Source organism: Diceros bicornis, chromosome 4, assembly GCF_020826845.1.
Source record: "Diceros bicornis minor isolate mBicDic1 chromosome 4, mDicBic1.mat.cur, whole genome shotgun sequence".
Classification (NCBI taxonomy): domain Eukaryota; kingdom Metazoa; phylum Chordata; class Mammalia; order Perissodactyla; family Rhinocerotidae; genus Diceros; species Diceros bicornis.
Genome location: NC_080743.1, coordinates 76,385,064 through 76,411,768, shown reverse-complemented (window position 1 = coordinate 76,411,768; position 26,705 = coordinate 76,385,064). Strand labels below are relative to the sequence as shown.

Genomic DNA, 26,705 nt, shown 5'->3' with positions numbered 1-26,705 from the left:
AATTTCCAGAGACAACACTCTTTCCCCAGCCAACATTTTCGCAAAGATAAAATGTTTTCACTAACAAAACTTTTTTTTTCTGTAAATAACAAAGTCTCTGCTTAAATGTCTTTACTATCCTGCACAGATGAAGAAGATGCTCACAAGGGTAGGGATGGCATCGACACAACTAGCACAAATTGCACTGATCTACTGTGCATTGTTCCCAATCTCTCAGTTGGCTCTCATGATCTAAGCCTGGCAAATCGGTCCAGGGTATAATGGGGGTGGAAAGGTATTTTGCAGAAGAAGAACTTCGAGAAAAACCTCTCAAGACAACTTAATTAGTCAAGAGGACCCAATTAATGTGGGTAAATTCTCTGCATCTCTTCAACCCAATTGCCAACCTAAACTCAGTAACATCCTCTGGCTACACCTCTACCTACCTACTTCCTAGAAGTCGCTCCAGATTACTCAAGACTTATGCATATACTTGATCCAACATGTATAGATTCTATCTCACTGCTTTGTCTATTTCATATTTCTCCCTTTCTTCCTGATGCTAAGAAAGAATCAAATTTTTAAAAAAAAATATTAAATTCTAGTATGAAGTCAAAGGCACAAAAACTATGTAATTTTCCCCACACCTCTCAAACTGGAAAAACACTAACCGTATTTTCTACAAGGTATATAGAGAAATGAGTTGTAAATAATTAATAAGGCTGATAAATAAGCTACGGATCATGACAAAAAAAAATGTAATAGAATGGGATGGCTAGACAGCAAATTACACAAGCTCTTAAGATTCCCCAGCTATAAACTATGCTAATAAATCATGCATCCCATTAGTGTCACTTCTCCAAGATACCAAAAAGACAAAGTGGGTCATAGTAACGTGGAGGAAAAAAAATGGTCCCCAGCCCTTTGGGGACCACAGCCCCTAAAATGGGCCTCAAATTCAGAGAATTTGCTTTCTGCTTAGGAAGTCTTTGCACAGTCAAGAAAACTAGCTAATACATAACATCTCTGCCATTGGCAAACACTACCAAACTGGAACTCCAGATGGAAGCCCAAAATGTTGAAGGTTGCCATGGCAGAAGGCCAATGAATTCTTCTAAGAGTGATAAAAGAAAGAAAACGGAAAAACTAACATTTTTGCCACCCATCCAGGGGGAGAGGAGAACTCCTCACAATCCCAGATGTCATTTTTCTCCTTAAATTTTACACACTGCATGAAAGACCAGGAAAAATGGACAGAGTATGGAAGGAGTCTCCCAAACTTCTTTTTAATCTGTCCCCTTTGCCTATTAGGTAGCCAAGTGCTCCAAAAAAGACCTTCCTGTGAAATAATAGAATATATATATATTGGTCTCTGTCCCTGATGCCTGGCACAGAGCTACTAAAACTCTAGTTATTTTCTAAGTCATAGAGCACTAGGAGCATCTTTTGTTCTAATATTTGGTCTTCAACCCCAATTCCTGACACAGAGCTCCTAAATCCCTTGGAATTTCCTGGGTGATAGGAGTATCTTTTGTTCGAATGAGGTGACTCTTGTCAGGGTCCTGAGTGGGGGCTGGTCACCAGAAAAACCAAGCCATGATTAGAAGTTTGGGATTTTTCAGCCCACCTCCTATTCTCCAGGGAGGAGAGAGGGGCTGGAAATGAAGTTAATCATTGATCACGCCTATGTAATGAAGCCTCCATAGAAATCCCAAAAGTACAGGGTTCAGAGAGCTTCCAGGTTGGTGAACATGTGGAGGTGCTGGGAGAATGGTGCTCTCAGAGAAAGCATGGAAACTCCGTGCCCCTTCCCACATACCTTGCTCTATGCATCTCTTCCATCCAGATGATATCTGTATCTTTTGTCACATTCTTTTATAATAAACCAGTGAACAGTAAGTAAACTGTTTTCCTAAATTCTATGAGTCGCTCTAGCAAATTAATCAAACCTGAGGAAGGCGTCGTGGGAACCTCTGATTTACAGTCAATCGGTCAGAAGCGCAGGCAACAACCTGGACTTGCAATTGGCATCTGAAGGTTGGAGGGGGAAGCAGTCTTGTGGGACTAAGCCCTTAACCTGTGGGATCTGAGGCTATCTCCAGGCAGATAGGGTCAGAACTGAGTTAAATTGTAAGACACTCAGCTGGTGTCACTGAATTGCTTGGTGAGAGAAAAGGAGAAACTCACAAGAGAAATGAGGTTTTCTATACGCTCCTCTCCCAGAGCATCCCTTAGGATGGTCAGCCATCACTGTAGCTGAGGTGCCTCCAAGGCTGGGAACAAAGACAAACAAGAACAAAAGCCAAGGCTCACCACATCTTTAGGGCATGTCTCTACCATCTGTTCCCCACAGTGCATTGCCTCAGCCATCTCTCCACAGAAACTTATTTGTTTGTTATTAAAATGACATCTTTTTTATGATGTCTGAAACTTACTTCAACACAGAGACTTCTGGTTCCAGGCAAGATACAATAAACACATTTCTCCCTAACCCTCCCACTAAAGACAGCTAAATTTTAATTACCTGGATGTATTATAAAACAAACAGAAGAAGACTCTGAAAGATGGAAAAATGGCAGACTGGCTAGGGACCTAAGGACTTGAGGAACAACAATAAACAAAATAAAATAAATAAAATAACTCACTGGATGGGCTTAATAGCAGAAGTGGATGACATTGAAAGGAATCATTGAACCTAAAGATAGGTCAATAAAAATTACACAATCTGAATAACAGAGAAAAAATAGGCTGAAAAATAAACAGAGCCTCAAGGACCTGTGGTACAATTATAAAAGATCTAACATTCACGGCATTGGAATCTTAGAGGGTAAAGAGAAAAAACGTGAAGCTGAAAAAATATTCAGAGAAATAATGGCTAAAAATTTCACAAATTTGGCAAAAAGCAGAAAGCTACAGATTCAAGAAGCTGAATGAACCCCAATCAAATTAAATATACCAATTAAAAACAGAACAAATCTGTTTATTATCATTAAATCTGGCAGAATAAATTTTTAAGAAATGATCCAACTCTATGCTGTCTATAAGAAATTCATTTCCAATATAACAATATAGGTAGGTTGAAAGTAAAAGGATGGAAAAGGATATGCTATACAAACATCAATCAAAAGAAAGCAGTAGTGGCTATACTAATATTAGATAAAGTAGACTTCAGTGAAAGAAAATCACCAGAGTCAAAAAGGATTATTAAATAATGATAAAAGGGTCAATTCACGAAGAAGACATAACAATCCTAAACGTATATGCACCAAATAAAAGAACTGTATAATGAAGCAAAAACGGATAGACCTGAAAGGAGAAATAGACAAATTCACAATTACAGTTGGAGACTTGAACACTTCTCTCTCAACAATTAATAAAACTACTAGAGAGAAAATCCTTAAGGATACAGAAAAATTTACCACCAAAAACCAACAGGACCTTATCAACATTTACAGAACATTCTACCCAACCACAGCAGAATACACATTCTTTTCAAGTGCCCATGGAACAATCAATAAGATAGACTGTATCCTGGGCCATAAATCTCAACAAATTTTTGAAAATTTCACCATTCAAAGTGTATTCTCTGACCACAATGGACTCAAACTAGAAATCAATATCAGGGGGGCTGGCCCCGTGGCTTAGCGGTTAAGTACGCGTGCTCTGCTACTGGCGGTCCCAGTTCACATCCCGGGCACGCACCGATGCACCGCTTGTCTGGCCATGCTGAGGTGGCGTCCTACACACAGCAACTAGAAGGATGTGCAACTATGACATACAACTATCTACTGGGGCTTTGGGGAGAAAAAGGGAAAAAAAAGAAAAAAAGGAGGAGGATTGGCAATAGATGTTAGCTCAAGGCCGGTCTTCCTCAGGAAAAAAAGGAGGATTAGCATGGATGTTAGCTCAGGGCTGATCTTCCTCACAAAAAAATAAATAAATAAATAACAGAAAGATAACAGGAAAATCCTCAAACATTTAGAAATTAAGCAACATAACCCATGAGTGGGTTCTTCTAAATAACCCATGAGTGAAAGAGGAAGTATTAAAGGAAATTAAAAAAATAAACAGAACTGAATAAAATGAAAATACAATTTAACAAAACGTGTAGGATGCAGCTAAAGCAGTGCTGGAGAAATATTTATTTGTTGTTAATTTATAACACTAAATATTTTTATTAGAAAGAGTAAAAATCTCAAAACCCTAAGCTATCACCTCAAGAAACTAGAAAATAAGGAGCAAAATAAACCAGAGCAAGCAGGAAGAAGGAAATAAAGATAAGAGCAGAAATTAATCAAATAGAAAACCAAAAAATAGAGAAAACCAATGGAACAAAAAGCTGGCTCTTTGTAAAAAATCAATAAAGTTCACAAATCTCTAGCAAATGGACAAGGAATATAAGAGAAAACTCAAAATACCGATACCAGGAATACAACAGGATATCACTACAAACTCCACAGATATTATGAGGATAATAAGGGATACTACGAACAACTCCATATGCATAAAGCTGAAAATTTAGATAAAATGGACTAATTCCTCAAAAAGCACAGACTACCAAAATTCACCCAACACAAAATATAAAACTTTAACCATTGAACAAATTGAAATCATAGTTCAAAACTCTCAAAAAACGAAATCTCCGGTCCCAAGCAATTTCACCAAAGAATTCTACCAAACATCTAAACATATTCTCTTTGAGAAAAGAGACAGGGGGAAACACTCCCCAACTCATTTTATAAGTCTAGCAATCAACACATGAAATATTAAATTAAAAATGTAAGATCATTTATAATCACTCAAAAAATAAAATACTTAGGTATAAATCTAACAAAACACGTATAGAATTTATATGTTAAAAACTACAAAACACTAATGAAAGAAATCAAAAAAGATGTAAATAGGGGCTGGCCCCGTGGCGTAGTGGTTAAGTGCGCGTGCTCTGCTGCTGGCGGCCCGGGTTCGGATCCCGGGGGTGCACCAACGCACCGCTTGTCAGGCCATGCTGAGGCTGCGTCCCACATAAAGTGGAGGAAGATGGGCACGGATGTTAGCTCAGGGCCGGTCTTCCTCAGCAAAAAGAGGAGGATGGGCATAGATGTTAGCTCAGGACTGATCTTCCTCACACACACACAAAAAAAAGATGTAAATAAACAGACACATTACATTCATGGATTGGAAGATTCAACATAGTAAAGACATCAATTTTCCCCAAATTGATCTACAAATTTAACAGAATTCCTGTCAAAATCCCAGCAAAACATTTTGTAGATACCGAAAAGCTTATTCTAAAACTTATATGGAAAGGCAAAGGAACTAAACGAACTAAAACAATTTCGAAAAAGAAGAATAAAGGTAAAGAGATTACATTACCTGATTTTAAGACTTACCCGTAATCAAGACAAGTTGGTATTTGTGGAAAGACGGATACATAGATCAATGGAACAGAAATGAAGACCCAGAAATAGAGCCACCCAAGTCTGGCCAACTGATTTTTGACAAAGGTGCAAAAACGCAGAATAGTCTTTTCAACAAATGGTGCTGTAGTAACTGGACATCCATAAGCAAAAAAATAATAAGACTCTACCTAAACTAATACAAAAATTAACTCAAAATGGATCATAGATTTAAATGTAAAATGCAAAACTATGAAACTTTTGGGAAAAAAATAGGAGAAAATCTTTGGGCCATACAACTAGGCCAAGAGTTCTTAGACATGACACCAAAAGCACAATCCATAAGAGGGAACAAAAATCAGTCAATTGGACTTCTGTGAAAGACCCTACTAAGAGGATGAAAAGTCAAGTTACTGACTGAGAAAAAATATTTGCAAACCACCTATCTGACAAAGGACTAGTATCTAGACTATACAAAGAACTCTCTAAACTCAAGGGTAAAAATAAAACGAACAATCCAAGTAGAAAACGGGCAAAAGACATAAGCAAGGGGGCTGGCCCTGTGGCTTGGCAGTTAAGTGCGCGCGCTCCACTACTGGCGGCCCGGGGTTCGGATCCCGGGCGCGCACTGACGCACCGCTTGTCTGGCCATGCTGAGGCAGCGTCCCACATACAGCAACTAGCAGGATGTGCAACTATGACATACAACTATCTACTGGGGCTTAGGGGAATAAAAGGAGGAGGATTGGAAATAGATGTTAGCTCAGGGCCGGTCTTCCTCAGCAAAAAGAGGAGGATTGGCATGGATGTTACCTCAGGGCTGATCTTCCTCACAAAAAAAAAAAAAAAAGACGAACAAAATTTCACAAAAGAGAATTTACAGATGACAGATAAGCACATGAAAAGATCATCATTCAACATCATTAACCATTAGGAAAATGTAAATTAAAACCATGATGAGATATTACTGCACACTTACCAGAACAGCTAAAATTTAAAATGTTAATAATATCAGATGCTGGCAAGCATGCAGAGAAACTGAGTATCTCATACATTGCTGGTGGGAATGTAAAATGGTAGGGTCATTCTAGAAAACAGTTTAGGTAGTTTTTTATAAAATTAAACATATGCTTATCATACAATCCAGCAATCAAACTCCTGGATATTTATCCCTGAGAAATTAAAACTTATGTCCACAGGAAAACTTGTACACGAAAATTCACATCAGATTTATTCATAATAGCCAAAAACTAGAAACAACCGAAATGTCCTCCAACGGTTGAATGATTAAACAAACTGTGGTCCATCCATATCATGGACTAATACCCTGCAAAGGAAAGGAATGGACTACTGACACACACAGCTTGGATGGATCTCAAGGGCATTATGCCCCAGACTCAAAAAGGTTATATGCTGTATGATTCCATTTATATAATGTTCTTAAAATGACAAAATTACAAGATGGAAAACATTGGCCTCCACGGGTTAAGGATGGGGAAAGCAGGATGCATGTGACTAGAAAGAGGCAGCAAAAGGGAGTTCTTTGTGGTTCTGTCTGAATTGTGTTGGTGGTTAGGGGAAAGAAAGGAACGGAACGGAACCATACGCAAAGTCCAATATAGAAAAGGGATAAAACTGGAGTTTGTATGGTTGAACTAGGACAGGTTTTAGAGCTCAGCCAGACAGACCTCTGCTTCGCCCCCTAACGGTGGCTCCAGAGGCACGCTGTGAATACAGTATACTAAGGTATTAGCAGAATCTCCAAGTTGATGACTCAGACTTCTCATTTGCATATCCATAGTACCCTGCACATCTTACAATATGTTCAAGTTTAAAATAATATTTCTTTCAACTCGATATTTCTAACTATGAGAAGCTGTCTTACAGAATTCCTTGCACAAACTTTAGGCAGGAAGTAACTCTTGGGGATAAAAAGTCACCATCAGTGAACCAGGAGTTGCAGCTACTGCAGGAGTGAGTTTGTCACCATCACAATATACTCTGGTTTCTCTTCAGATCGTATAAATCTCTCGCCTTTTACTAAAGATTTCCGTGGAGAGGAACAATCCTGAGTTCTTAACCAATTTTTTGAGGCCTTGCTTTGGCAGGGCTGGTGTTAACTGTTATAATGAAAGACATTATTTTCCAGAGCTACACTATTTCTGCTAGTGTTCTCATAGTTCTGTTGCATCAAGTTAACCTAGGTGTCTCAATGTTATAAACAAGAAGTTCACAGACTACAGCTTCTGTAGTGTTTTAAATTAACTATTCTATAAGCTATCATGAGTGTCAGGTGTACTTTCAATGGTTAAATCTGTAACTCTATAATTGGCATGATTTGAGCTGGAAACTAACAGAAACAAGTAAAGGCGCTCCTAGTATGATCAGGGGTCAGGAGTACAGAAATGTTAAAAACATATGCCTTCGGTGATGGCCCTGTGGCTCCTCCCAAAGGTCCTATATTCAGCCACAGGGTTGGAGAATTGCTGGTTGCCTGATGCCACCAAGAGAGCCCAGAATCCCCCTCTGCATAATGCCACATCCCTGGAAGGAACCTTCCCCTCAAGGTAGTGGGACAAGCTCCTAAATGACAAAGAGCCTCCTTGAAAGGACTCCACCAGGCCCACAGGATAGGTTGGTATGAACTGGGTTCTACAGCTTGCCTAATAAATGTCTACATATCTGAAAGAATTTGGTCTGAGATTTGTTTTGTTTCTTTTTTTTTTTTTAATTTTTATTTATTTATTTTTCCCCCAAAGCCCCAGTAGATAGTTGTATGTCATAGCTGCACATCCTTCTAGTTGCTGTATGTGGGATGCGGCCTCAGCATGGCCCGAGAAGCAGTGCGTCAGTGCGCGCCCGGGATCTGAACCCGGGCCGCCAGTAGCAGAGCGCGTGCACTTAACCGCTAAGCCACGGGGCCAGCCTGAGATTTGTTTTCATGAAACCTGGGAGCAAAATTATGATGGATAACTAATCCTCACCCACCTCGAACTTCTCAGCAGCCACTGTTCTGAAAGTGGCTTCAGTCCGTTCCCCACACAAAGACAGTACCCTTCACATCTCCCACAGGCCCCATGAGCTCACTCTTACCCTGCAGCTGCTTCTAATTCCTTTTTAACAGAGACTTATCAACTGTCATGTCATGATTTTAAAAGGTAATAACCTTTTAAAGAAGGTTGACAGGCACTACTTTTAGGGAATGTACTGAGAGAAGGAAGTGTTCCCTCTCCTCCCTACTTCCCCATATCTCTCCCCAAATTTCAGCTCCTAGCCACTGTTCAACCTGCCCTAGGCTGGAATAATCTCTGCTCCTTCTTCTCTGAACCCTTTCTGTTAAAGCACTTATATGGGGTATGTTGTGTAAATTAACTCATCTACCTCTGAGGGATGGTTCTTAACATTAAATGTGCCCAAATGCAGAATCTACACTCCAGAAGGAGTGAGTTAGCATTTGAAAGGTCCTAATCAGAAATCCAGTCCCAGACACAGCTACAATTCAAATAATTCCAGTATTGGTATCTAAAGCTGCACCTGAGAGTTTATTAGCATAAAGAATGTTAGAAATGAATAATTTACAAATGAAAGGAGTGGTGTTCAACATGCATAGTGGGTTAGAAATTCTCAGGTTCCAATACCCTTGTAACGATGAGGGATAAGAATCCCTTGAGCCGGCACCCAGAGCTTCAGGGAGAACCACCCTAGGTCCAGCTCCTTTGGTTCTGTGTCCCTTCGCTTCATAAGATCCTGTGCCCTGATCAGACCAGGAGGGTGTCTGCTCCAGAACACAGAGAACTGCCTCAGCCTCGGATGAAGCCTTCCTGCAACGTGCTTGTTGGAGTCCCTAAAGACAGAGAACAGAGACTTCACGAGCTTTCAGGAATAGGTTCACGAGCAAGTTTTGCACCTCCCTACTAATAAATGTTTGCACATGTGGCAGAATTCAGATCTCGATTCTTTACTTATAACATACCACTTGGCAGCAAGGTGGTGGAACAGGAAGACATTTAACTCCTACCCACCTCCAACTGCCAGGACCTACCAGGAGTAAAACCAAAGAATTTGATTTGTGTTGAACAACCAAACAGGCTTGGCTCAGTTCAAAACATGATCCTCCTGTTCAAGGCTCAGCTCAAATCCACCTCCTCCAGGGAGCCTTCCCTGGTCATTCCAAGGGTAGAAACTCTCCCAGCAACTTTTGGCTATACCAACCAGGATGCTCATGCATATGCAAACACTTTGTTAAATGTAATGCGAGGGCTGATTTTCAGGCGGGACACACAAATAGGGCCAATTGTCCTGGTATAAAGCTGGTATCTGTTCAGCTTGATTGATGCCTCTGCCTTTCGTTAAATATTTAGAGCGTCATCCCTATTAAAGCTGCATGTCACCCTGGCATCCTCAGACGGAGTCTATTAAGCTTCTTGAGGAGAGAAATCATGCCTCTTACTTCCCTTAAACCTCAGCACCTATGGCAGCCCGGGTTGCAAAGCAGTGGGTAAGTACCCAGTTACTTGTAAACTGGTTTGTGGCTGAGAAGTTTCTCACCATTCCAAACCTGTATCATCACCTCAAGATTTTACTAAGTATTCATGGGGAATCTCTCTTTAATCTCCCTCTGTCTCTCTCCTCTCTCTCCTCTCCCTCCCTCTCTCTCTTATTCACAGATGCACAAGCATATTTGATCTTTTAGTTTTGCAGAGTTAAACCCTTGGTTCTAACTTCACTTTATTTCCCCTGGCTTCTTCAAGGACCTTTATAAGGAAACAAATAGCATTTTTCGTGAACTAGTAGATATAAAAGAGAGAGGAGGGCAGAGCAGGGACTTTGTGGCTAAGAGTTCATAAGCAAATTCGATGTTTATGCATTTGCATTGCAGATCCTATTTTTACACATGCCGAGAGCTATGCTTCCCTTCCTATCCTCCCCAGGAAATTGCTACCCCCTCCCTTTTCTCCTGCCTTGCTGCAAATCTTCTATATCCCAAGAAGGAAATCCAGCAGGGAGGAGACTAGACAAAAGACAGTGTACTGACAGGTAAAGAGCAGGAGTTCTTTGTGTTAACAAGAGGGAATCAAGCCCAACGTGTGCTCATGAACCTCCCTTCCATCGCTAGTCTGTGCGTCTCTTGCCTCTACCCTTTGGAGATGCTTCAGCCACATTCTCTTTGCCTGGAGGGGCTGGCACGGGGCACAAGAACCTGCCTCTGCTGAGCAGCCCCTCTGTGAAAGGGCAAAGCTCCATAAAATCCAATTTTCTGTTAATAAGGATGGGCTGAAAATTCACACACAGCCAAACCGCTTATTAATTGGCTCCCATCAGATGGAGGGAGGCAGAGATGTGACAGGAACACTGGAATCATCTTTGAGGGGCTACGGCTTAACGAAAACGAGGTAAGGCCTAAACTCTACACTCGCCGGAATTCAGACGCGTGAAACAAAACAAACGTTGCCAAGGCACCAATGATCCTTCACAATAAGGCCCCAACCAGACAGGCATGTTCACCTCAATCCAGCAAACTACTGAACGCCTACTGTGTGTCAGCAGGGGAGGCCGAGATGAAAGATCCTCTTAATCTAACACAGGTAACTGTTATATGACACAGGTTCAGGAACGAGTCCTGGGAATGGAGCTCATAGAAGGGGGAAATTAATGCCAATGGAGGGAGGAGCAAGGGGCGAGGGGTCAGGGAAGGTTCCATGTGGCTGTTCCTTGAGCAGAAGGGAAGTGCACGCCAGTCTGCAGGAGTCCCACGTAGGATCCTGTGACTTAGAAGTACAGGGTGACTACCAGGAGCTGAGGCTGCTAAAACAAGGTAGAGCCAGTGGACAAGCGCGGCTGACGTCAGCTACGGAGTCTGGACTTCTTATGCTAAGATATGGGGCGCCATTAATGGGTTCTGAGCAACATTATGAGATATACATTCCAGGACGTTAACTCCAGGGATGCACAAATCTTGAGGAGCGAGGCAGAGAGGGCAGGCAAGGAGGAAATCACAAGACTCCTGAAAGAGTCCACAGAAGAAATGGCAAAGGCCTGGACCCCCTCAGTGACTGTCCACTGCCTTCTGAATCAAGTCCAGACTCCACAGAGGACACCCAATGGCCTTCATGATCCAGCCTCCGTCTATCTTGTGTCATCCCCCTCCTCACACTCAAACTCCCAGCCAAGCTGAATGTCTCTCTCTCTCAAATCCAGGTCCTTATTCATGCTATTCGCTTCACCCACCTTTCCCCAATACCTCAGCTTCAATTCCTGCAAGTCCGAGTTATATGCACTTTCTGTTTCTGCACGCCCCATCGATGGCCGCATTACTCACCTCACTGTCTCATCAACACCTTCCCCCAAATTCAGAGCCCAGTGCAGACAGAGACTGAACATGGAATGTCACGGCCTCCCAGCACCCAGTGCATTGCCTCTGACACAGGAGCTCAATGAAAATTTGTTAAATGAACCAAAAGAGAGCTGCTTGTTTTTCAAAAGTATTGAAATACAGAGGAATTCATAAATAAGCTGAATCTTAAAATCTTCATGGGCAAAAGTTGAGCAGCTAAAAAACTGTCTCTACTTTACAAAAGGACCTCTTTTCTCTTCACATTCAAAGACATAAGTGATCAAGCTTCCCTTCTCTGATCTTGTCTTTTCTTCCTAACCCTTCTGATAGGTGCTGTAAAGTCCTCTCTGACTCTACTTCTGAAAGAACTTCTTATTTACAAATATCCCCAATTTCAGAAACTTGCTACAGGAAGTGGTGTCCTCAGGAAAGAAATGAGGAATTGATTACATGTAAAACTCTTCATAATACATTAGACTTTTGAGAGCTCCTTTCAGTAGCAATCCCCTTCTAGATTTAAATGTTTCTCTGTAGAACATTACCTCTTTGTCAGAGAGGGAAAATTAGCAAATCTTAACTCTAAAACAGGAAATCATCATCCATGGAAGGAAAAAAGTAACAGCAGGCCCTGGGCAACCATTCTGCACCAAGCACATACAGGCTGCGTGTTTTATATCCACCATCTCTCTCCCCAAACTCCCAGGCCCATATTCCACATACTAAAACTAAGGCTCAGAGAAGGTAAATGATTTTCCAAAATGCAGCAAACTGCATTTTGAACTCAAGTCCATCCAACTCCAAACCTGTGCTCTTTCCATTATGCCAACTACCTTGAATCAGAAATTTTTTAAAAAAGGAAAAGAAAAAAATTCATGACAACACAACCCAACATAGCACTTCATTTGAATCAGCTAGATTCAGACCCTAACTAGAAGAAGCAAGTTGACTATATCAAGCAAGAAACATGAGCACTAAAATATTTCCTTTATCCCTTGGGACCACGAGCAAGAAGACTAGCAAAGAAAAAGAGAAGAGGACTCCCAAACACCAAGATGGATAACGGTCAGAACTGGAGAGGCGCTGGCTGGACCCATCCCTGGCCACACACAGGCTCCAACACACGACTGCTCCAGGAGGCCAGTGGAGCCCACGGTGGGAGGCACTTCCAAGCCTGGAAGAGAAGACATTGCAAAACAGGATGCAAATGTCACAGCATCTGGAACCTGAGCAGTCCTTGATAGCTGCACCTACATAAGCTCCCTCACCACATCTGGCATCTTGGCAAATGCAATCAGCTTTACACCAAAGAAATTACAAGGCCCAAAGGCATTCCTGATTTGGGCTATAATCCTCCAAACTCCAACACCATCAAAAATTAGAGGACTGTGGTCAGGCACAGCTCCCTTTCACTGTCCTAAATGAAGCTTCACCTTGAGTCACCATCTCCCTAATATGTCCTTGCCTTTTCCAATTACAGTGAGCCCCTCTGGAACAGCATCTCCTCTACCGATGACCTTGCCAAATCCTACCCATTCTGTGGAGCTCAGGGGAAGGTCAACCTCCTCCTCCCAAAAGCAGCTGGTGATTGTGCTCACAATGGTCTCTCCCTGCTCTGACTACAAACACTGTCCCACTTAGCATTTAACTACATGTCTATCTAGATACACTCAGGACTAATGCACTTGACTCCAATGTTGCCACCTGCCACAGTGATATTCACTCTTTCCTGCAGTTAAATTCAATAAAATACTCCTACTCTGCTCCAGGCACCGAAGATACAGGAATGATTAAATCCTAGCCCTGCCCTGTGGGACTCACAGTCTAGTGTATAATAGATAATACAAAATAAAACCGTACAAATAAATTTATCATAATAGAGTACAAGATACGATCCTAAGCATTACTATCATATCACCCTGTTTATTTCCTTCATATCATTTAACTCAATCTGTGGCTGTTACATTTGTTCATTTACTTACTGTCAGTCTGTCCCCACTAGGAGACACCAGGACAGGAATCTTGTTTGTCTGGTTCACTACTGTGTCCCCAGCACTCAAACAGACTTGGCACAGGAACACACCCATTAAAAGCAGTTATCTGTGGAAGGAGATCAAGAGAGAGGCAAGGAAGTGTCCGGAACTATGAGCACTAAGCCCAACTTAGAGGTCCAGGCAATGCTTCTGTGACAGGAGATACCTGGGCTGAGATGTGAGTGCACGTAAGGACCAGACAGGGAAAAGGTGAGGCCAATCCAGAAGAGGAGACAGGATAAGCAAAGGTAAGAAATGGCATGAGCATAACAAAGGCAGTGGGGGCAAAGCCTCTAAATATTACTGTAGACCACCTGTTCTCCAAGAGGGGTGATTTTGCCCCCTAGGGGGCGTGTGGGAATGCCTGCAGACATTTTTGATTGTCATGACTTGGGGCAACAGTTGCTACTGGCATCTACTAGGTAGAGTCCAGGGATGCTTCTAAACAGCCCACAATGTACAGAACAGCCCCCCTACAATAAAGAATTATCTGGTTTAAAATGTCAGTAGCGCTGAGGTTTAGCAACCCTGCTGTAGCCTAACATTCAAGGGATGGACTGGTTAGAGAACATTAAAGCTTTCTTCTCAAGTTCACGATTTCTACTCATGCTGAATATCTTGCTTTGATTAGAATTTGGACTAGGGTAGCATTTGCTTGCCACTTCTCATAACCTCTAAGAAAGGAACTATTCAGCAAGGAGTGTCCAGAACCTATCAGGCCTCTATTTTAGCCAAAATAAGGCTTCCAGCAGACATCAGTGAGCTCTGTAGCACTACACTCGGCCCCTGGGTCTGTTTTACGATCTTCACCAAATATCACATAGTATCAATTTCCTTCATTTGCTGGCTATCCACCAGGATGCATCATTTTCCCCCTAAATTCCAGGACTCCAAACTACCCACCCCATATACAAGGTAATGAGATATACAAAGATGAGGACAACAGGAGGTAGCACCCAGTAGACGGATGGATGGTTAGACAGACAGATGGATGGACAGAGAGAGATTTTTCAAGATGGCAAAAGACCAAGTCTTTGGAGCTCCAAGGGTGTGTATCTGTACCTTGTGCACTTTTCCACAAAGGCAAATTGGCCTGGACAGTGACCCTCCCTGACCCGTGCCCTGTTGTGGGGGCTGTCACGGAGAATGCTTAGAAGAGAGGGCCATAAAGCCTTGGCAGGGAGCCAGGCAGCTGGACTTTATGGAGTGATGGGAGCTGGAAGCCAGCGAAGACATAGCCCCTTTGTCTGGAAGTACCTAACACCCCGCAGGGCTGAGCCTGCCCCTTGACAACAAAATCTGTGGTAGCTCCAAAACTTGTCAGGGCCTGACCCTCTGTTCAGCTTCTCACACTGCCTCACAATTGCTTCCCTTCAAGAGCTAAAAGTCTCAGTCTAAAATGGGTTTGCTTATTTTTGCCCTGGCAAACAATTCAGTACTATCTGAAATAACTGCGACTCTAAAAAATAAAAATAATCACTATTTTTTTCTGTTGTAAGAGATCCAATCGTGGTATATTTCTACAAAGTAGATCCCAGACACTCACAAAGGCTATCTCCTCTTCCATCTCAATACTCCACCATGACATAAAGCTTCCCAAATTTCCTCATCTCTGAAGTGGGCACAATACCACCCACCTTATAGGTCTTACTAATAATCCTAAAAAGGGCTTATTTAAATCAGAAACACTTACAAATGATTCAGAGAATAAAAATTCAATTTTCACCCAACTTTTCATGGAAACGTCTGGTGGGCAGAGCAACAAAAGCCAGCAATGGTGCCCCACGCAGGGCAGGACACTCCTCCCAGTGCCAGACAAATGTGGTCCTTATATCTAATATCGTAGCTCTGTACAGAGCCAGAGCTGGAAACAAAGGACAGGTTACCCTAGAAAATCAAAAACAAAACTGAAGTCAATTTACTACAACTCTAAGCAAGACCTGCAACTCTCAAAGTAGAAAAACATCAGTACAGGCAGTGCCCAGTTTGGAAATTGTCTTCCAAAAGTTTCTTTGTAAGTCGGCTGTTCAGAACTTGGAATGCAAGCATTATTTTATGTTCCAAATCAACCCACAAAAGCTAACCACACACAGAATGAAAATAGTAAAAAACAATGTTTTGATATCATTTAAAAAATATATCGAAATGCTTAGAAAAACAAATACACCACTCATCACTAGCCTTGACCTGGACCCCAAACCATGAGCTGGAACTTGGACCTCCTTTGATCCAAGTCCTTAGTGAAACGGGGTCTTGAGAAACTGAAAGGGGAAGAATGAGATGAACCCCAGCCTCACAAGGAAAGAGGTTCTGCTGGGAGGAAAAAAGTAGTCTAGCATCTGGCATTTGGAAGAGGAGGGTCTGGTACCTACCCACGACATACTCTCAAGAACAGAAGTGCTAACTGTCACATCTAGAAGGGCACAAGGTATGTGACAGAACAGCGGCCACCCCGCCTGCTACCTCAGCAGACACAATGACCTGCAGCAGAAGATGAATAAGCCAGCCTACCACCACCACAGAACCAGGGAGGAGAGGGGAAGGGGATTCCCAGCATGCTCTGCAGCGGTCTGGACAGCCACGGGCACCTAGAGACAGGAAGGAAGTAGTTCCTATAGTTGCCAACAATTGGTACAGGGAGGGCCCAGGGGCCACACTTTATTCTAATAGATATGGTTAGGTCAGGAAGGAACTTCCTGAACTTTACAAAAGTGAAACCTGTGTGAACTGATAAGGTTACATAATCAGATTTCTGGTGACTTGAAAAGAAACAGCGCACAAGAAGATAAAGAACATGGGGGAACGCCTTATTCAACACAACACACTTACACCTTTACAAGAGGAAACGTACTTAATTCCCAATTGTTGCTGAATTCTATACCTGGGTCAATGCCAAACACAAAAGTGATGCAAACCATTGAAAGTGGGTTTGAAAATTGAGAAGGGTTATCATTTATCCACTTTGTACCTTCTTTAATCCTCCAAATAAAGTGTCAGCCTCCAGGTCAAATTCTCGGTCCAGTTCCTCTTCATGCTCTGACAAGAAAAACAGTGTCTATTAGTCACAAATCTAAATAAAACTGGGTTGGTTTAATAGCAGAGGCACTAAAAGAAATTAGAATATATCCTGGAAAAGCTGCCTATGGACTGAACTACAGGCATGGAAACATGTCACACACCTTGACCTTTTGCTCCAGTTTTCTGTGACCTAAATTCCTGGAAATGTGTGGTGGGGCTGATGGAAATGTCCCCTTCGACGTGTAATAAGGGTCACAAAAGGAGAGAGGTCAAGAGAGAAAGCTTCCAGCACAGGGAATCACGGGAGGGATTAATGCAAATGCCCCACTAATACAGTGGTCAAAACTTTTTTTAAACAGACCGTGCCACGAGATGATGGTGATCATAGCCCCATGATATGACATAATGCTAATGAGATTATACAATGGAGTGACACAATGGTCATAAGAATGTTTATAAGTAAACAATACAATCGGTTTAAAACTAAAGATATAACAAAATCTTCATTCAAATACTCCTTGAAGATATACAATAACCAGGCATGGTGTGAGATACTAGGAATGAAACAGAGCAAGACCAGTACGGTGTTTGTCCTGCTAGGACTTACTGTACACTGGGTAAGATAGACGAGCAGATAATAAGAGACTACGATGGTGCTGAGGAGTGCCATGACACGGGAAGTAAGGAGTGCAATGGGGGTTGAGTTTGGGGTGTCTATGTGATGTCCAGGAGGCAGCTGGATGGGTATGGATGTAGCTTGTAGGGAAGGAAGACAAATCCTCTACCCACTCTAGATCCTTCTGGCTGGGCTACAAATTAAATTGACATGAGACAGAGTAACAGGAGAAAATCAAAGAAAGCTTTATAACATGTATACATGGGAGAGACTCAGGAAAACTGAGCAACTCACCACAACGGCCAAGCTGCCAGTTTAAATACCATGCTCAGCTAAAGACAAAGGAGGATATTGGGGGTAGTGGTTTGGGACTTCAAGTGGGAGGAAAGCAATTTACATGGAGATGGAAAGGCAAATGGCCCAACTACAGACAAGTGACCTGAGAGACATGTTTTACATTACATTACAGTTGCCTTATGGTATTAGCTCCTTCCTGGAACAGGCCTTTTTATTTGAAATTCTTTTAGGCAGTTGGGGGGAGGTCAAAGTTTCTTTCAGAGTCTCTTATTCTTAAAAATAATCAAGCCAAAGAGACACATTTTGGGGTGGCCAATTCCGACCCCCCACAAGCTCAAGAGAGTGCCCCATATTGGAGATAAAGACTTAGGAGTCCTCCGTATAAGGGCAGTGATGAAGCCTCCAGAATGGCTAAGATCACCGAGTGCATAGACCAGAAAAGGGAAAACCAGTGCTTATCAGACCAAGAAACATACAAAAACCACAGAAGACCAAAAAGAAGCTACCCAGAAAGATCCAAGGAAAACCAGGAGAGTGTGTAGTCACTATACCATAAGCACAAGATGATGCTGGTTTCAGAGTAGGATCAAGAGGCAGATTCACACACACTAGATGCAAACAGCAGCCCCAGCCTCAAACCACAGCAAACACCGCCCCTAGGAACAACAGAGAGGGGAGGGGTATGGACCACTGGCCGGGGATACCAGGTAGCACAACTCCGAGACACAGTCATATCGCACTCCACGTGGTCCAGGAGGTGCTGTGTAGGTGTGTGAGTGTAGCAGGGCCCTGGTCCTTTCTGTTACAACTGCACACACGCCACATCCTGTATGTGTGTGCGTGCTGTGTTGTGCACAGACTCGAGTCCCAGGGAACAGCCCATAAACAAAAGCAATTCAACAAAGAAGTGACAGGAACCTCCTCATGAATTAATACACAGAGGGTGGAAAACCTCTCTGCCTCTTGCCTCTTCTGTTTTGGCTTCACTTTCATACAAAGTGCAACCTCCAGAGACATCAGAATTACGCAGAATTGAAACAAAGCAGAAACCTGAGTTATTATTTTTCTTCTTTTTTAAGAGTACATTCAGAAGCAGTGAAGTTTATACACTAAGCACCAGACTTCCTGAAGCTGGAACATACCTCCCTCTAGTGGGAAAAAGGAATCCTACGCAGACAGGAGAACTATGATTAAATTAATTTCAGTATATTTTATTTATTTCAATATATCTGAAACATTATTTTAACACTGAATCAATATTAAACAACTATGAATGAGTTATTTTACATTCCTTTTTCTTACTAATTCTTCAAAATCCAATGTACAGATTATCTTGACAGCACATCTCAACGCAAACCGGCCACATTTCAAGTGCTCATTAGCCACATGTGGCCGACGGCTAGAGTCATGGACAGCACAGCTCTAGACCAAAAAACCTCCCTCATGTTTTGGAGAATTTCTACAAATCAACCTTGTCTGACTTCTTGACACAAACAAATGCTGTATGATATACATTTTACATTACAACTTAAATCCATTGACGACCCCTTTGGAAATCACTGTCTTCAGACTGTCTTAACGGAAAACGCATTGCTACAGAATTTGGTTGATATAGGAGAATGGAACCTGAGAACCTGTAGCAGATCTTTCCCTGAAGAGTGATGGCCCTCAGAACTTCTCTGATTATACCTTCTAGGCAGGGATCTCCTATTCTCACCCTTCGGGCAAGCAAGTTTTCATCAACTCACATACACTCAAGGGGATGCTGCAAACAGAGAGAACCCTTCCGGGCCTGAACAATTTTCTCCACACCACACAGGCCTGACTGTCGGGCAGAGCCAGCTCTTGCTTCAAGGTGCCCGGTTCCATTGCCCAAAATTCCATGCTCCATAAAACTGCTTGAGAGCATAGAAATGAAGCAATTTCTGGTGATGAGCCCTCATTACTAAATCAGCTGTCGATTCTCCCCCTCCAACCACCAGCCGACAAAAGGACGTATCAAAGCCCCATTCTACCTACTGAGTGAGGAGATTTGCATTTTAATAGCTGCCAATGAGCTGTGGTGGTAAACCCTTTACTTAAAAGCTCTAACTAACCTACCGCTTTCACCCTCAACATTTTGATGGGAAACCAATTCTGGGGTGGCATAGGGGTAATCAGAGGGCAATAATCAGGCAGAGGGGGAAACACGCACACATACCCCCTCACCTGATACAAGCCATGTCAGGGACGAGCACACCCAATCATGGCTCAATGCCTCCTGCTGTTTCCACGCATTTGAAAAATTCCAATCAGCTCCTACTGCTTCTTCATTTCTTTAGGAAGCCTGTGGGTACAGCAGACTGTGGCTGAAAATGAGAGGAGGGAAAGGGAGCAGAAAAGATGGGCTTCTAAAGATAAGAGAATTTAATGGTAAGCAAATCTCAAATATTCATATGAAATATCATACAGAAGAGGGATGATACGGTGCTGGGTTTTCTGATGTTCTTGAGGTGTGGGGACACCTTCTCTCCTCCTCTCTCCCAACTCCCACTCAGGGGATGAAAGAGCGATTTAGAAATAGCCCAGGCAAAAGCAAGGCATATATGTAAATAGGATGCAAAGTAATAAAGGACATAAATGGCCCTCAAATCTCCCTAATAGGCTGCTCCTCTGCTACTCACCTAAAGAATGCTGGGGCCTGTCAAGGCAGACCACCAGGTGTGCAATTCGCATGGGAATCTCTAGGGCTCCCAGGAGAGGCAGAAGAAGCCCCAGACCGAGATGGAAACTCTCAAAGAGGAAGCCGTAAACTCTGTGCACGTTCTTTGTGTTTGATCCAACAAGCAGCACTGGCTGGGGGAGCAGGGGGAGTGAGAAGCTGTGGAGTCTAACACTGAGGTTGCCTTCAAATGCCCTCCAGCCCAGGCCCTGTCCCAAGTCATTGAGAGAGGTTTATTACAAGAATTAAGAAAGCAGACTCGGTGTCAACACAGGAGGAAAACACCAATGCAAGCCTGAGAGGAAGGGGTGGACCAGGGACCTGGAATCCCAGTAGGAAGGCAGCGACTCAACTGTTTCCTGTGACCCTGGCCACAGGGATAAGGAAACCAAGGGTCAAATATAACATGAAGCACTGCCAGACAGAACACTGTGAGCTTCAGCTGTGCCACACACCCACTATTGACGCTGGCCACCAAGACACCCTGTCCAGTCCTCGGCTCCTGCAGAGGCTGTGTACTTGGGTCCTTTCACAAAGGACGAGTTAACTGAAGGGCTCCTGGTTACCCCACCCACAGTCAGTGAGCTCACCTGGTTCCAAAGGCAAGGACACCTGCTCCAGGACAGGACCAGTGGCCTTTGTATCCCCACCGTGAACTGGGCCCTGCAGAGTTACCAATCTTCTTGCAACCGATTTCCTCTAACCACAAAAGTAAGTGGGAAAAATTACCTCCTGATTAACAAAGCTCGTCCCCATGAGAGGTTAGTGTGTTGCATGAACAACATAAAAGAATTAATCTATAGGGCCGGCCTCATGGCTTAGCAGTTAAGTGCTCGCACTCCGCTGCTGGCAGCCCGGGTTTGGATCCCGGGCGCGCACCAACGCACCACTTCTCCGGCCATGCTGAGGCCGCGTCCCACATACAGCAACTAGAAGGATGTGTAGCTATGACACACAACTATCTACTGGGGCTTTGGGGGAAAAAAAATAAATAAAATTATAATAAAAAAAAGAATTAATCTATAAATGAGCTGCTTTATCCTTTTATCATAGACTGAGATTGGTGATAAGTGATAAGAACAGGCGTGTATAGGAATAAACAAAAGGTAAAAGGTGGATATGCTCAACTAGATTTGTATCCCACGTTAAGAACACCGCCTATATAAAAACAAAGATCCTAGAGGCGGCAATTCAAATAAATAATTTGCTCCCTATTTGCTTAAATATCAGGGCTCCCTGGTGTCACAGAGTTTATTTAGAGAAACATAAACTCCTGATCATTGAAGATTAAAGAAATGAAAATAAAGAGCCTGGGAAACAAAAACACAAATGAATGGAAAGCACAGTTCCATTTATAAAAATGTCACTAATATGCAACTTTTCAGAAAGACAGTTTCTACAGAAAAGAAGGGGAGTCTGGGATCTGCAAAGCCAAAAGGATCTATGGTAGCTGCTGTTCATTAGAAAGTAAGCTTCAGAGAAAACAGAAAAGTGGTAGAATTTATAAATAAATCCAAGAGCTTGTTCTTTGAAAAAGAGAATAAACCCACTAAACAGACAAAACCTTCGGTAAATTTCCTAAAACAGGAGAAATGAGACACATGTGGGATTCAAAATGTTACAAGAATATGATATACAACTCTATGGTAATATTTCGAAAATTTCAATGAAATGGAAAAATATAAATTAGTCAAACTGACTTAAGAGGAAAACCTAAATATGTCAATGACACTGAAAGAGACTGAAAAGTTTTCAATGAATCTACTTCCAAAGAGGCTCCATGCCCAGACGAACTTACAAGTGAAGGATATCAAACTATGATGACAAAATAGAACTACAGGCCAACAAATCTCACTTAGAAATTATTAAAAAATTTTTTAAATTTGGAAACCAGCAGTGTATTTAAATATACCATGGTAATAGATTTGTTGTAGGAATCTATATAAACCATATTGGAAAACTGATTACTTTAAAACGTCACATCAATACGTTGAAAAAGGAAAACTCTGTAATCATCTGAATGGGTACTTTAAAAATGGATAAAATTTGGGGCCGGCCCTGTGGCGTAGGTATTAAGCGCACGCGCTCTGCTGCTGGCAGCCTGGGTTCGGATCCCGGGCGTGCACCGAGGCACTGCTCCTCAGGCCATGCTGTGGCGGCGTCCCATATAAAGTGGAGGAAGATAGGCACAGATGTTAGCCCAGGGCCAGTCTTCCTCAGCAAAAAGAGGAGGGTTGGCATGGATGTTAGCTCAGGGCTGAGCTTCCTCTCAAAAAAAAAATGGATAAAATTCAACGTTTATTGCTGTTTTTTAAAATTTAGTAAAAACGGGGCTAGGATTCCTTAATGTGATTTTTTGTGTGTGTGTGTGAGAAAGATCAGCCCTGAGCTAACATCCATGCTAATCCTCCTCTTTTTGCCGAGGAAGACCAGCTCTGAGCTAACATCTATTGCCAATCCTCCTCCTTTTTTTTTTCTTCCCAAAGCCCCAGTAGATAGTTGTATGTCATAGTTGCACATCCTTCTAGTTGCTGTATGTGGGACGCGGCCTCAGCATGGCCGGAGAAGCGGTGCGTCAGTGCGCACCCGGGATCTGAACCCTAGCCGCCAGTAGCGGAGCTCGCGCACTTAACTGCTAAGCCACGGGGCCGGCCCCCCTTAATGTTTCCTTTGAAGGAAACAAAAGCAAAGATTGTTCAACTTTTCATTAATGGTAAAAACAACACAGAGATTTCCATTAAAGATAGAATTAAAACAAGGATGGCATTCTTTCCCAATTTATATTGTTCTAGAAGTCCTAGCTAAGTAATAATAGATGAAGCAAAACCATTATCATTACTTGTGGATGATATTATCTAAATACAAAACCAGGAGAATCAAATGATAAGCCAATGGAATATTAAGAGAATTCAATAAATTGTTGGAATATGAAATAGATAAACTAAAATATACCTTTACTATAGACCAGAAATAATCGGCTAGAAATTATAGAATATATAATTGGAAAATATCCCAATCATAAAGGGAAGAAAAAGACTTAGAAATAATCTCAATAGGAATTTTAGCAGGGCCTATTATGAAGAAGACCATGAATCTTTATTAAAGGAAGTAACAGAAGACCTTAAATAAAGAAAGAAAAAAATACCATATTCCTGGTTAGAAAGATACAATATTATAAGAATGCCAATTATTTACAAATTAATTTCTAGGTTTACTGTAATTCTAATTAAAACCCTAATGAGATTTTATAGAACTTGCCATTTCAAATATGTGTCTGGAAGAATAAACCAGTAAGAATAGCTAAGAAAAGTGTGGAAATGAAGAATAATGAGTGGTAACTTAGTCCACCAGATGCTCAAACATTTTATAAAGCAAAAATAATTAAAACAGTACAGTGCTGATATAAGAATTGATTGAGAAATCAATGAAACAGAAAAGACAGCTCCCTTAAAACAGTCTGGAGTATGTATAAGAATTTAGTACATGATCAAGATTGCATCATAATTCAATATGAAAAGAAAGAATAAATAGTGTTTGGTTATCTATTTGGGGGAAAAAATAAAAAAATAATTTAGCTCTTCGCTTCATATCATATACCAAATACAGGTGAGATGGATTAAAGAATAAAGGTTCAACTTGCGTAAGATGGACTCTCTCCAACAGAAATGTTCATTGGCACAGACTTCCTGGAGAACAGTCTGGGTATATCCATCAAGAACCTTAAAAACATTCATGTGGTTTGACTCTATAATTCCTCTTCTGGAAATCCTCTGGAGAAAAACAGTCAGATACAATACAGCAACGCAAATAGACTCCTTAGAAAATAAATGAGCTCAGCTTTCAACACATGAAGTTAGAATAAAAAGGAACAGAGCAAACACAAAGGAACATTAAGGAAGGAAATAATAAGGGCAGAAATCAATGAATTGGAGAACAAAGAAAACCATTGAGAAATAGAACAAAGCCAAAAGCTGTAAAGATTAACAAGATCTCTGGCACAACTGATCAAAAAAAAGCAAAATAGGAGGGAAGGAGGGAGAAGTAGAGAGATGAACAAGGGAGGAAGTTAGGGAGGGAGTGAAGAAGATATAAATAAACAAAATACATAATAAGAAATAAAAGCCAACAACAACTTTTAAAATACGAGTATTATGAGCCACAATATACTAATCAAATTGAAAACCTACATAAAATGCATAGATTCCTAGAAAGCTACAAAAATGTCAAAATAGGTACAAGAAGAAATAGAAAATTTGAATATAAACTGATAGGTAGTAAGTTGAAACACTAGACTAAGACTTCCCCTCCCAGATGCTTCTGCAAGTGACCCCCTATCACCACTGGTTTCCACTGATGAGAATTCAGTTGTTTTCATTCCAAGAATTGCATTAAACTGATATGAACAACAAAAATACACAGCCCTCTTTTAGGCAGAGGCATTAATTCTTTCAAGGCTACTGCATGGTACAGTGTATCTTTCCTCATGTTAAATGTAAGCAGAGAGACATAAAACATAAAGTGTTTCAACATCTACTGAATCATAAGGCAGGAACTTAATGCAGTAGGTCTAGATTAGCCACAAGAGTGTAGAGCACCAGGGGAGAAGTCACCAAGCATAACAGACCACCACCACCACCCCCAAGTATTTCCACGTGACTTTGAGGTGCTGTATGCTTGGTAGAGTTGGGAGGAAGAAGGAGTGTTCTCTTCAGTCCCTGCTGCGGATTAACCAAGAGATTCCCTTTGACGGAGGCTGTTAAAATCAGTCTGCTGTCCCTAACAGCCTGACAATTCTGCTATTGCTGACGGGAGAGGGCAGTGAATGAGATGCCTGCTCCATGCCCAGAGAAAGCAGCCATGCAGATGCCACCAGTGGTATTTCACTTAACAAATACGTTTTGAGCCTCTAGTATGCTCTAGGCACAATATTTGCTCCAGGAACAAACGTCCCAAAAAAGTTCACAGAAGAGACAGTTTCCCCAGTGACCTACTTCTATAATGAGGGTAAGTAGCACTTTTTCCTGAATTAGAAAGTAAGACATGGGGCCAAGAAGACAACATCACACCAGTTGAACACACTTTGGCAAGGCTAGGTGATCCAGCTTCCATGAGCTGAACTGGCAAAAGCATTAGAGAAACAAGACGTTTCTTGGAAGTGGCCTGGGAAACACTTTGGCACTGACTTTAAAAGGAAAAGCATAGAGGATAAAAGAAGCTTCAGGCTAGGGAGTGGTCAGTAGTAAGTCAAATAGCATGACAGCCTCTGGATCAGTTGAGGTGCAGAAAAGTTTTGTACTATCTACAGAAGGATCCTCTCCCACCCCCATCCCTGCAGCTACCATAACACAGAAAGGAAAACTTTTATTACACCAGAATAAAATTTATATAAATAAATTTATATATTTTTAAAATTTTATATATATTTTATGTTTTACATATTAAATTTTTATATATTTAAAATAAATTTTAAAGTTTAATAATATAATAAACAAAAGGGCTTCCCCTTTAAAGCAAGCTGCTTTAGGAAATTAAATTATCAGTAAATATGAGTGGCAGAATAGAAAAAAATGTTGGGTCTAAAGTTGGACAGACCCAGGTTTAAACCCAATTCCATTATTTATTAGATGTGACCTTGGATAGTTATATTTTTCAGGATCAGTATCCTCATCTGGGTAAAGAAGTATAACACCCATTGGGGTAGAGAGACTCCAAAGACGGCCGCTATCCATTCCTCCTCTCCCTGTACGTGCATGCTGTTCCAGCCATAAAGAGGTGCTGTCTTTCCTCCCCTGGAATCTAGACTGGCCCTACGATTTGCTTTGACCAACAAATGAGATGGAAGTGATCTCTACAACTTCCCCTGCTAGGCTTCAAGAGATCTGCAGCTGCTGCTTTTGTGTACTTGCAATAGTCCCTCTTGGAACCCAGCTGCCCTGTTATGAGAAGTGAAGGCCATGTGGAGAGCAACATAGAGAGAACCACAGCACTCCAGCTGACAGCCCCCAGCTGAGCTCTCGGCTGACAGCCAGCCACATGAGTGAGCCATCCTGGACGTTTCACCCCTATATGAGCCACCACATGACTGCAGCCCCAGCTAACAACACACAAAGCAGAAGAACTGCCCAGCTGAGTCCAGTCTAGGCTTATTAAAAACAGTCAGAACATGGGGGCCGGCCCGGTGGCGCAAGCGGTTAAGTGCGCGCGCTCCGCTGCGGCGGCCCGGGGTTCGCTGGTTCGGATCCCGGGCGCGCACCGACGCACTGCTTGGTAAGCCATGCTGTGGCGGCGTCCCATATAAAGTGGAGGAAGATAGGCACAGATGTTAGCCCAGGGC

The 26,705-nt window shown here is 42.0% G+C and overlaps 1 protein-coding gene and 1 non-coding gene across 5 annotated transcripts in view; one reads left to right on the top strand and one right to left on the bottom strand.

The window, feature by feature from the left end:
• Window positions 1–26,705, bottom strand: part of HHAT (hedgehog acyltransferase) — a 324,456-nt gene that overhangs the window by 277,482 nt on the left and 20,269 nt on the right. For all 4 annotated transcript variants that reach the window (XR_009219848.1, XM_058539785.1, XM_058539784.1 and 1 more), the window contains exon 3: window positions 16,708–16,775. Coding sequence is in view for 3 of the 4 variants with exons in the window: in XM_058539785.1 (XP_058395768.1) it covers window positions 16,708–16,775 (68 nt within the window). In the remaining variant the exon portion in view is untranslated. The remainder of the gene's footprint in view (window positions 1–16,707; window positions 16,776–26,705) is intronic.
• Window positions 7,372–7,487, top strand: LOC131405048 (U5 spliceosomal RNA). The gene has a single exon (XR_009219910.1). It is a non-coding gene; the product is annotated as a U5 spliceosomal RNA (small nuclear RNA).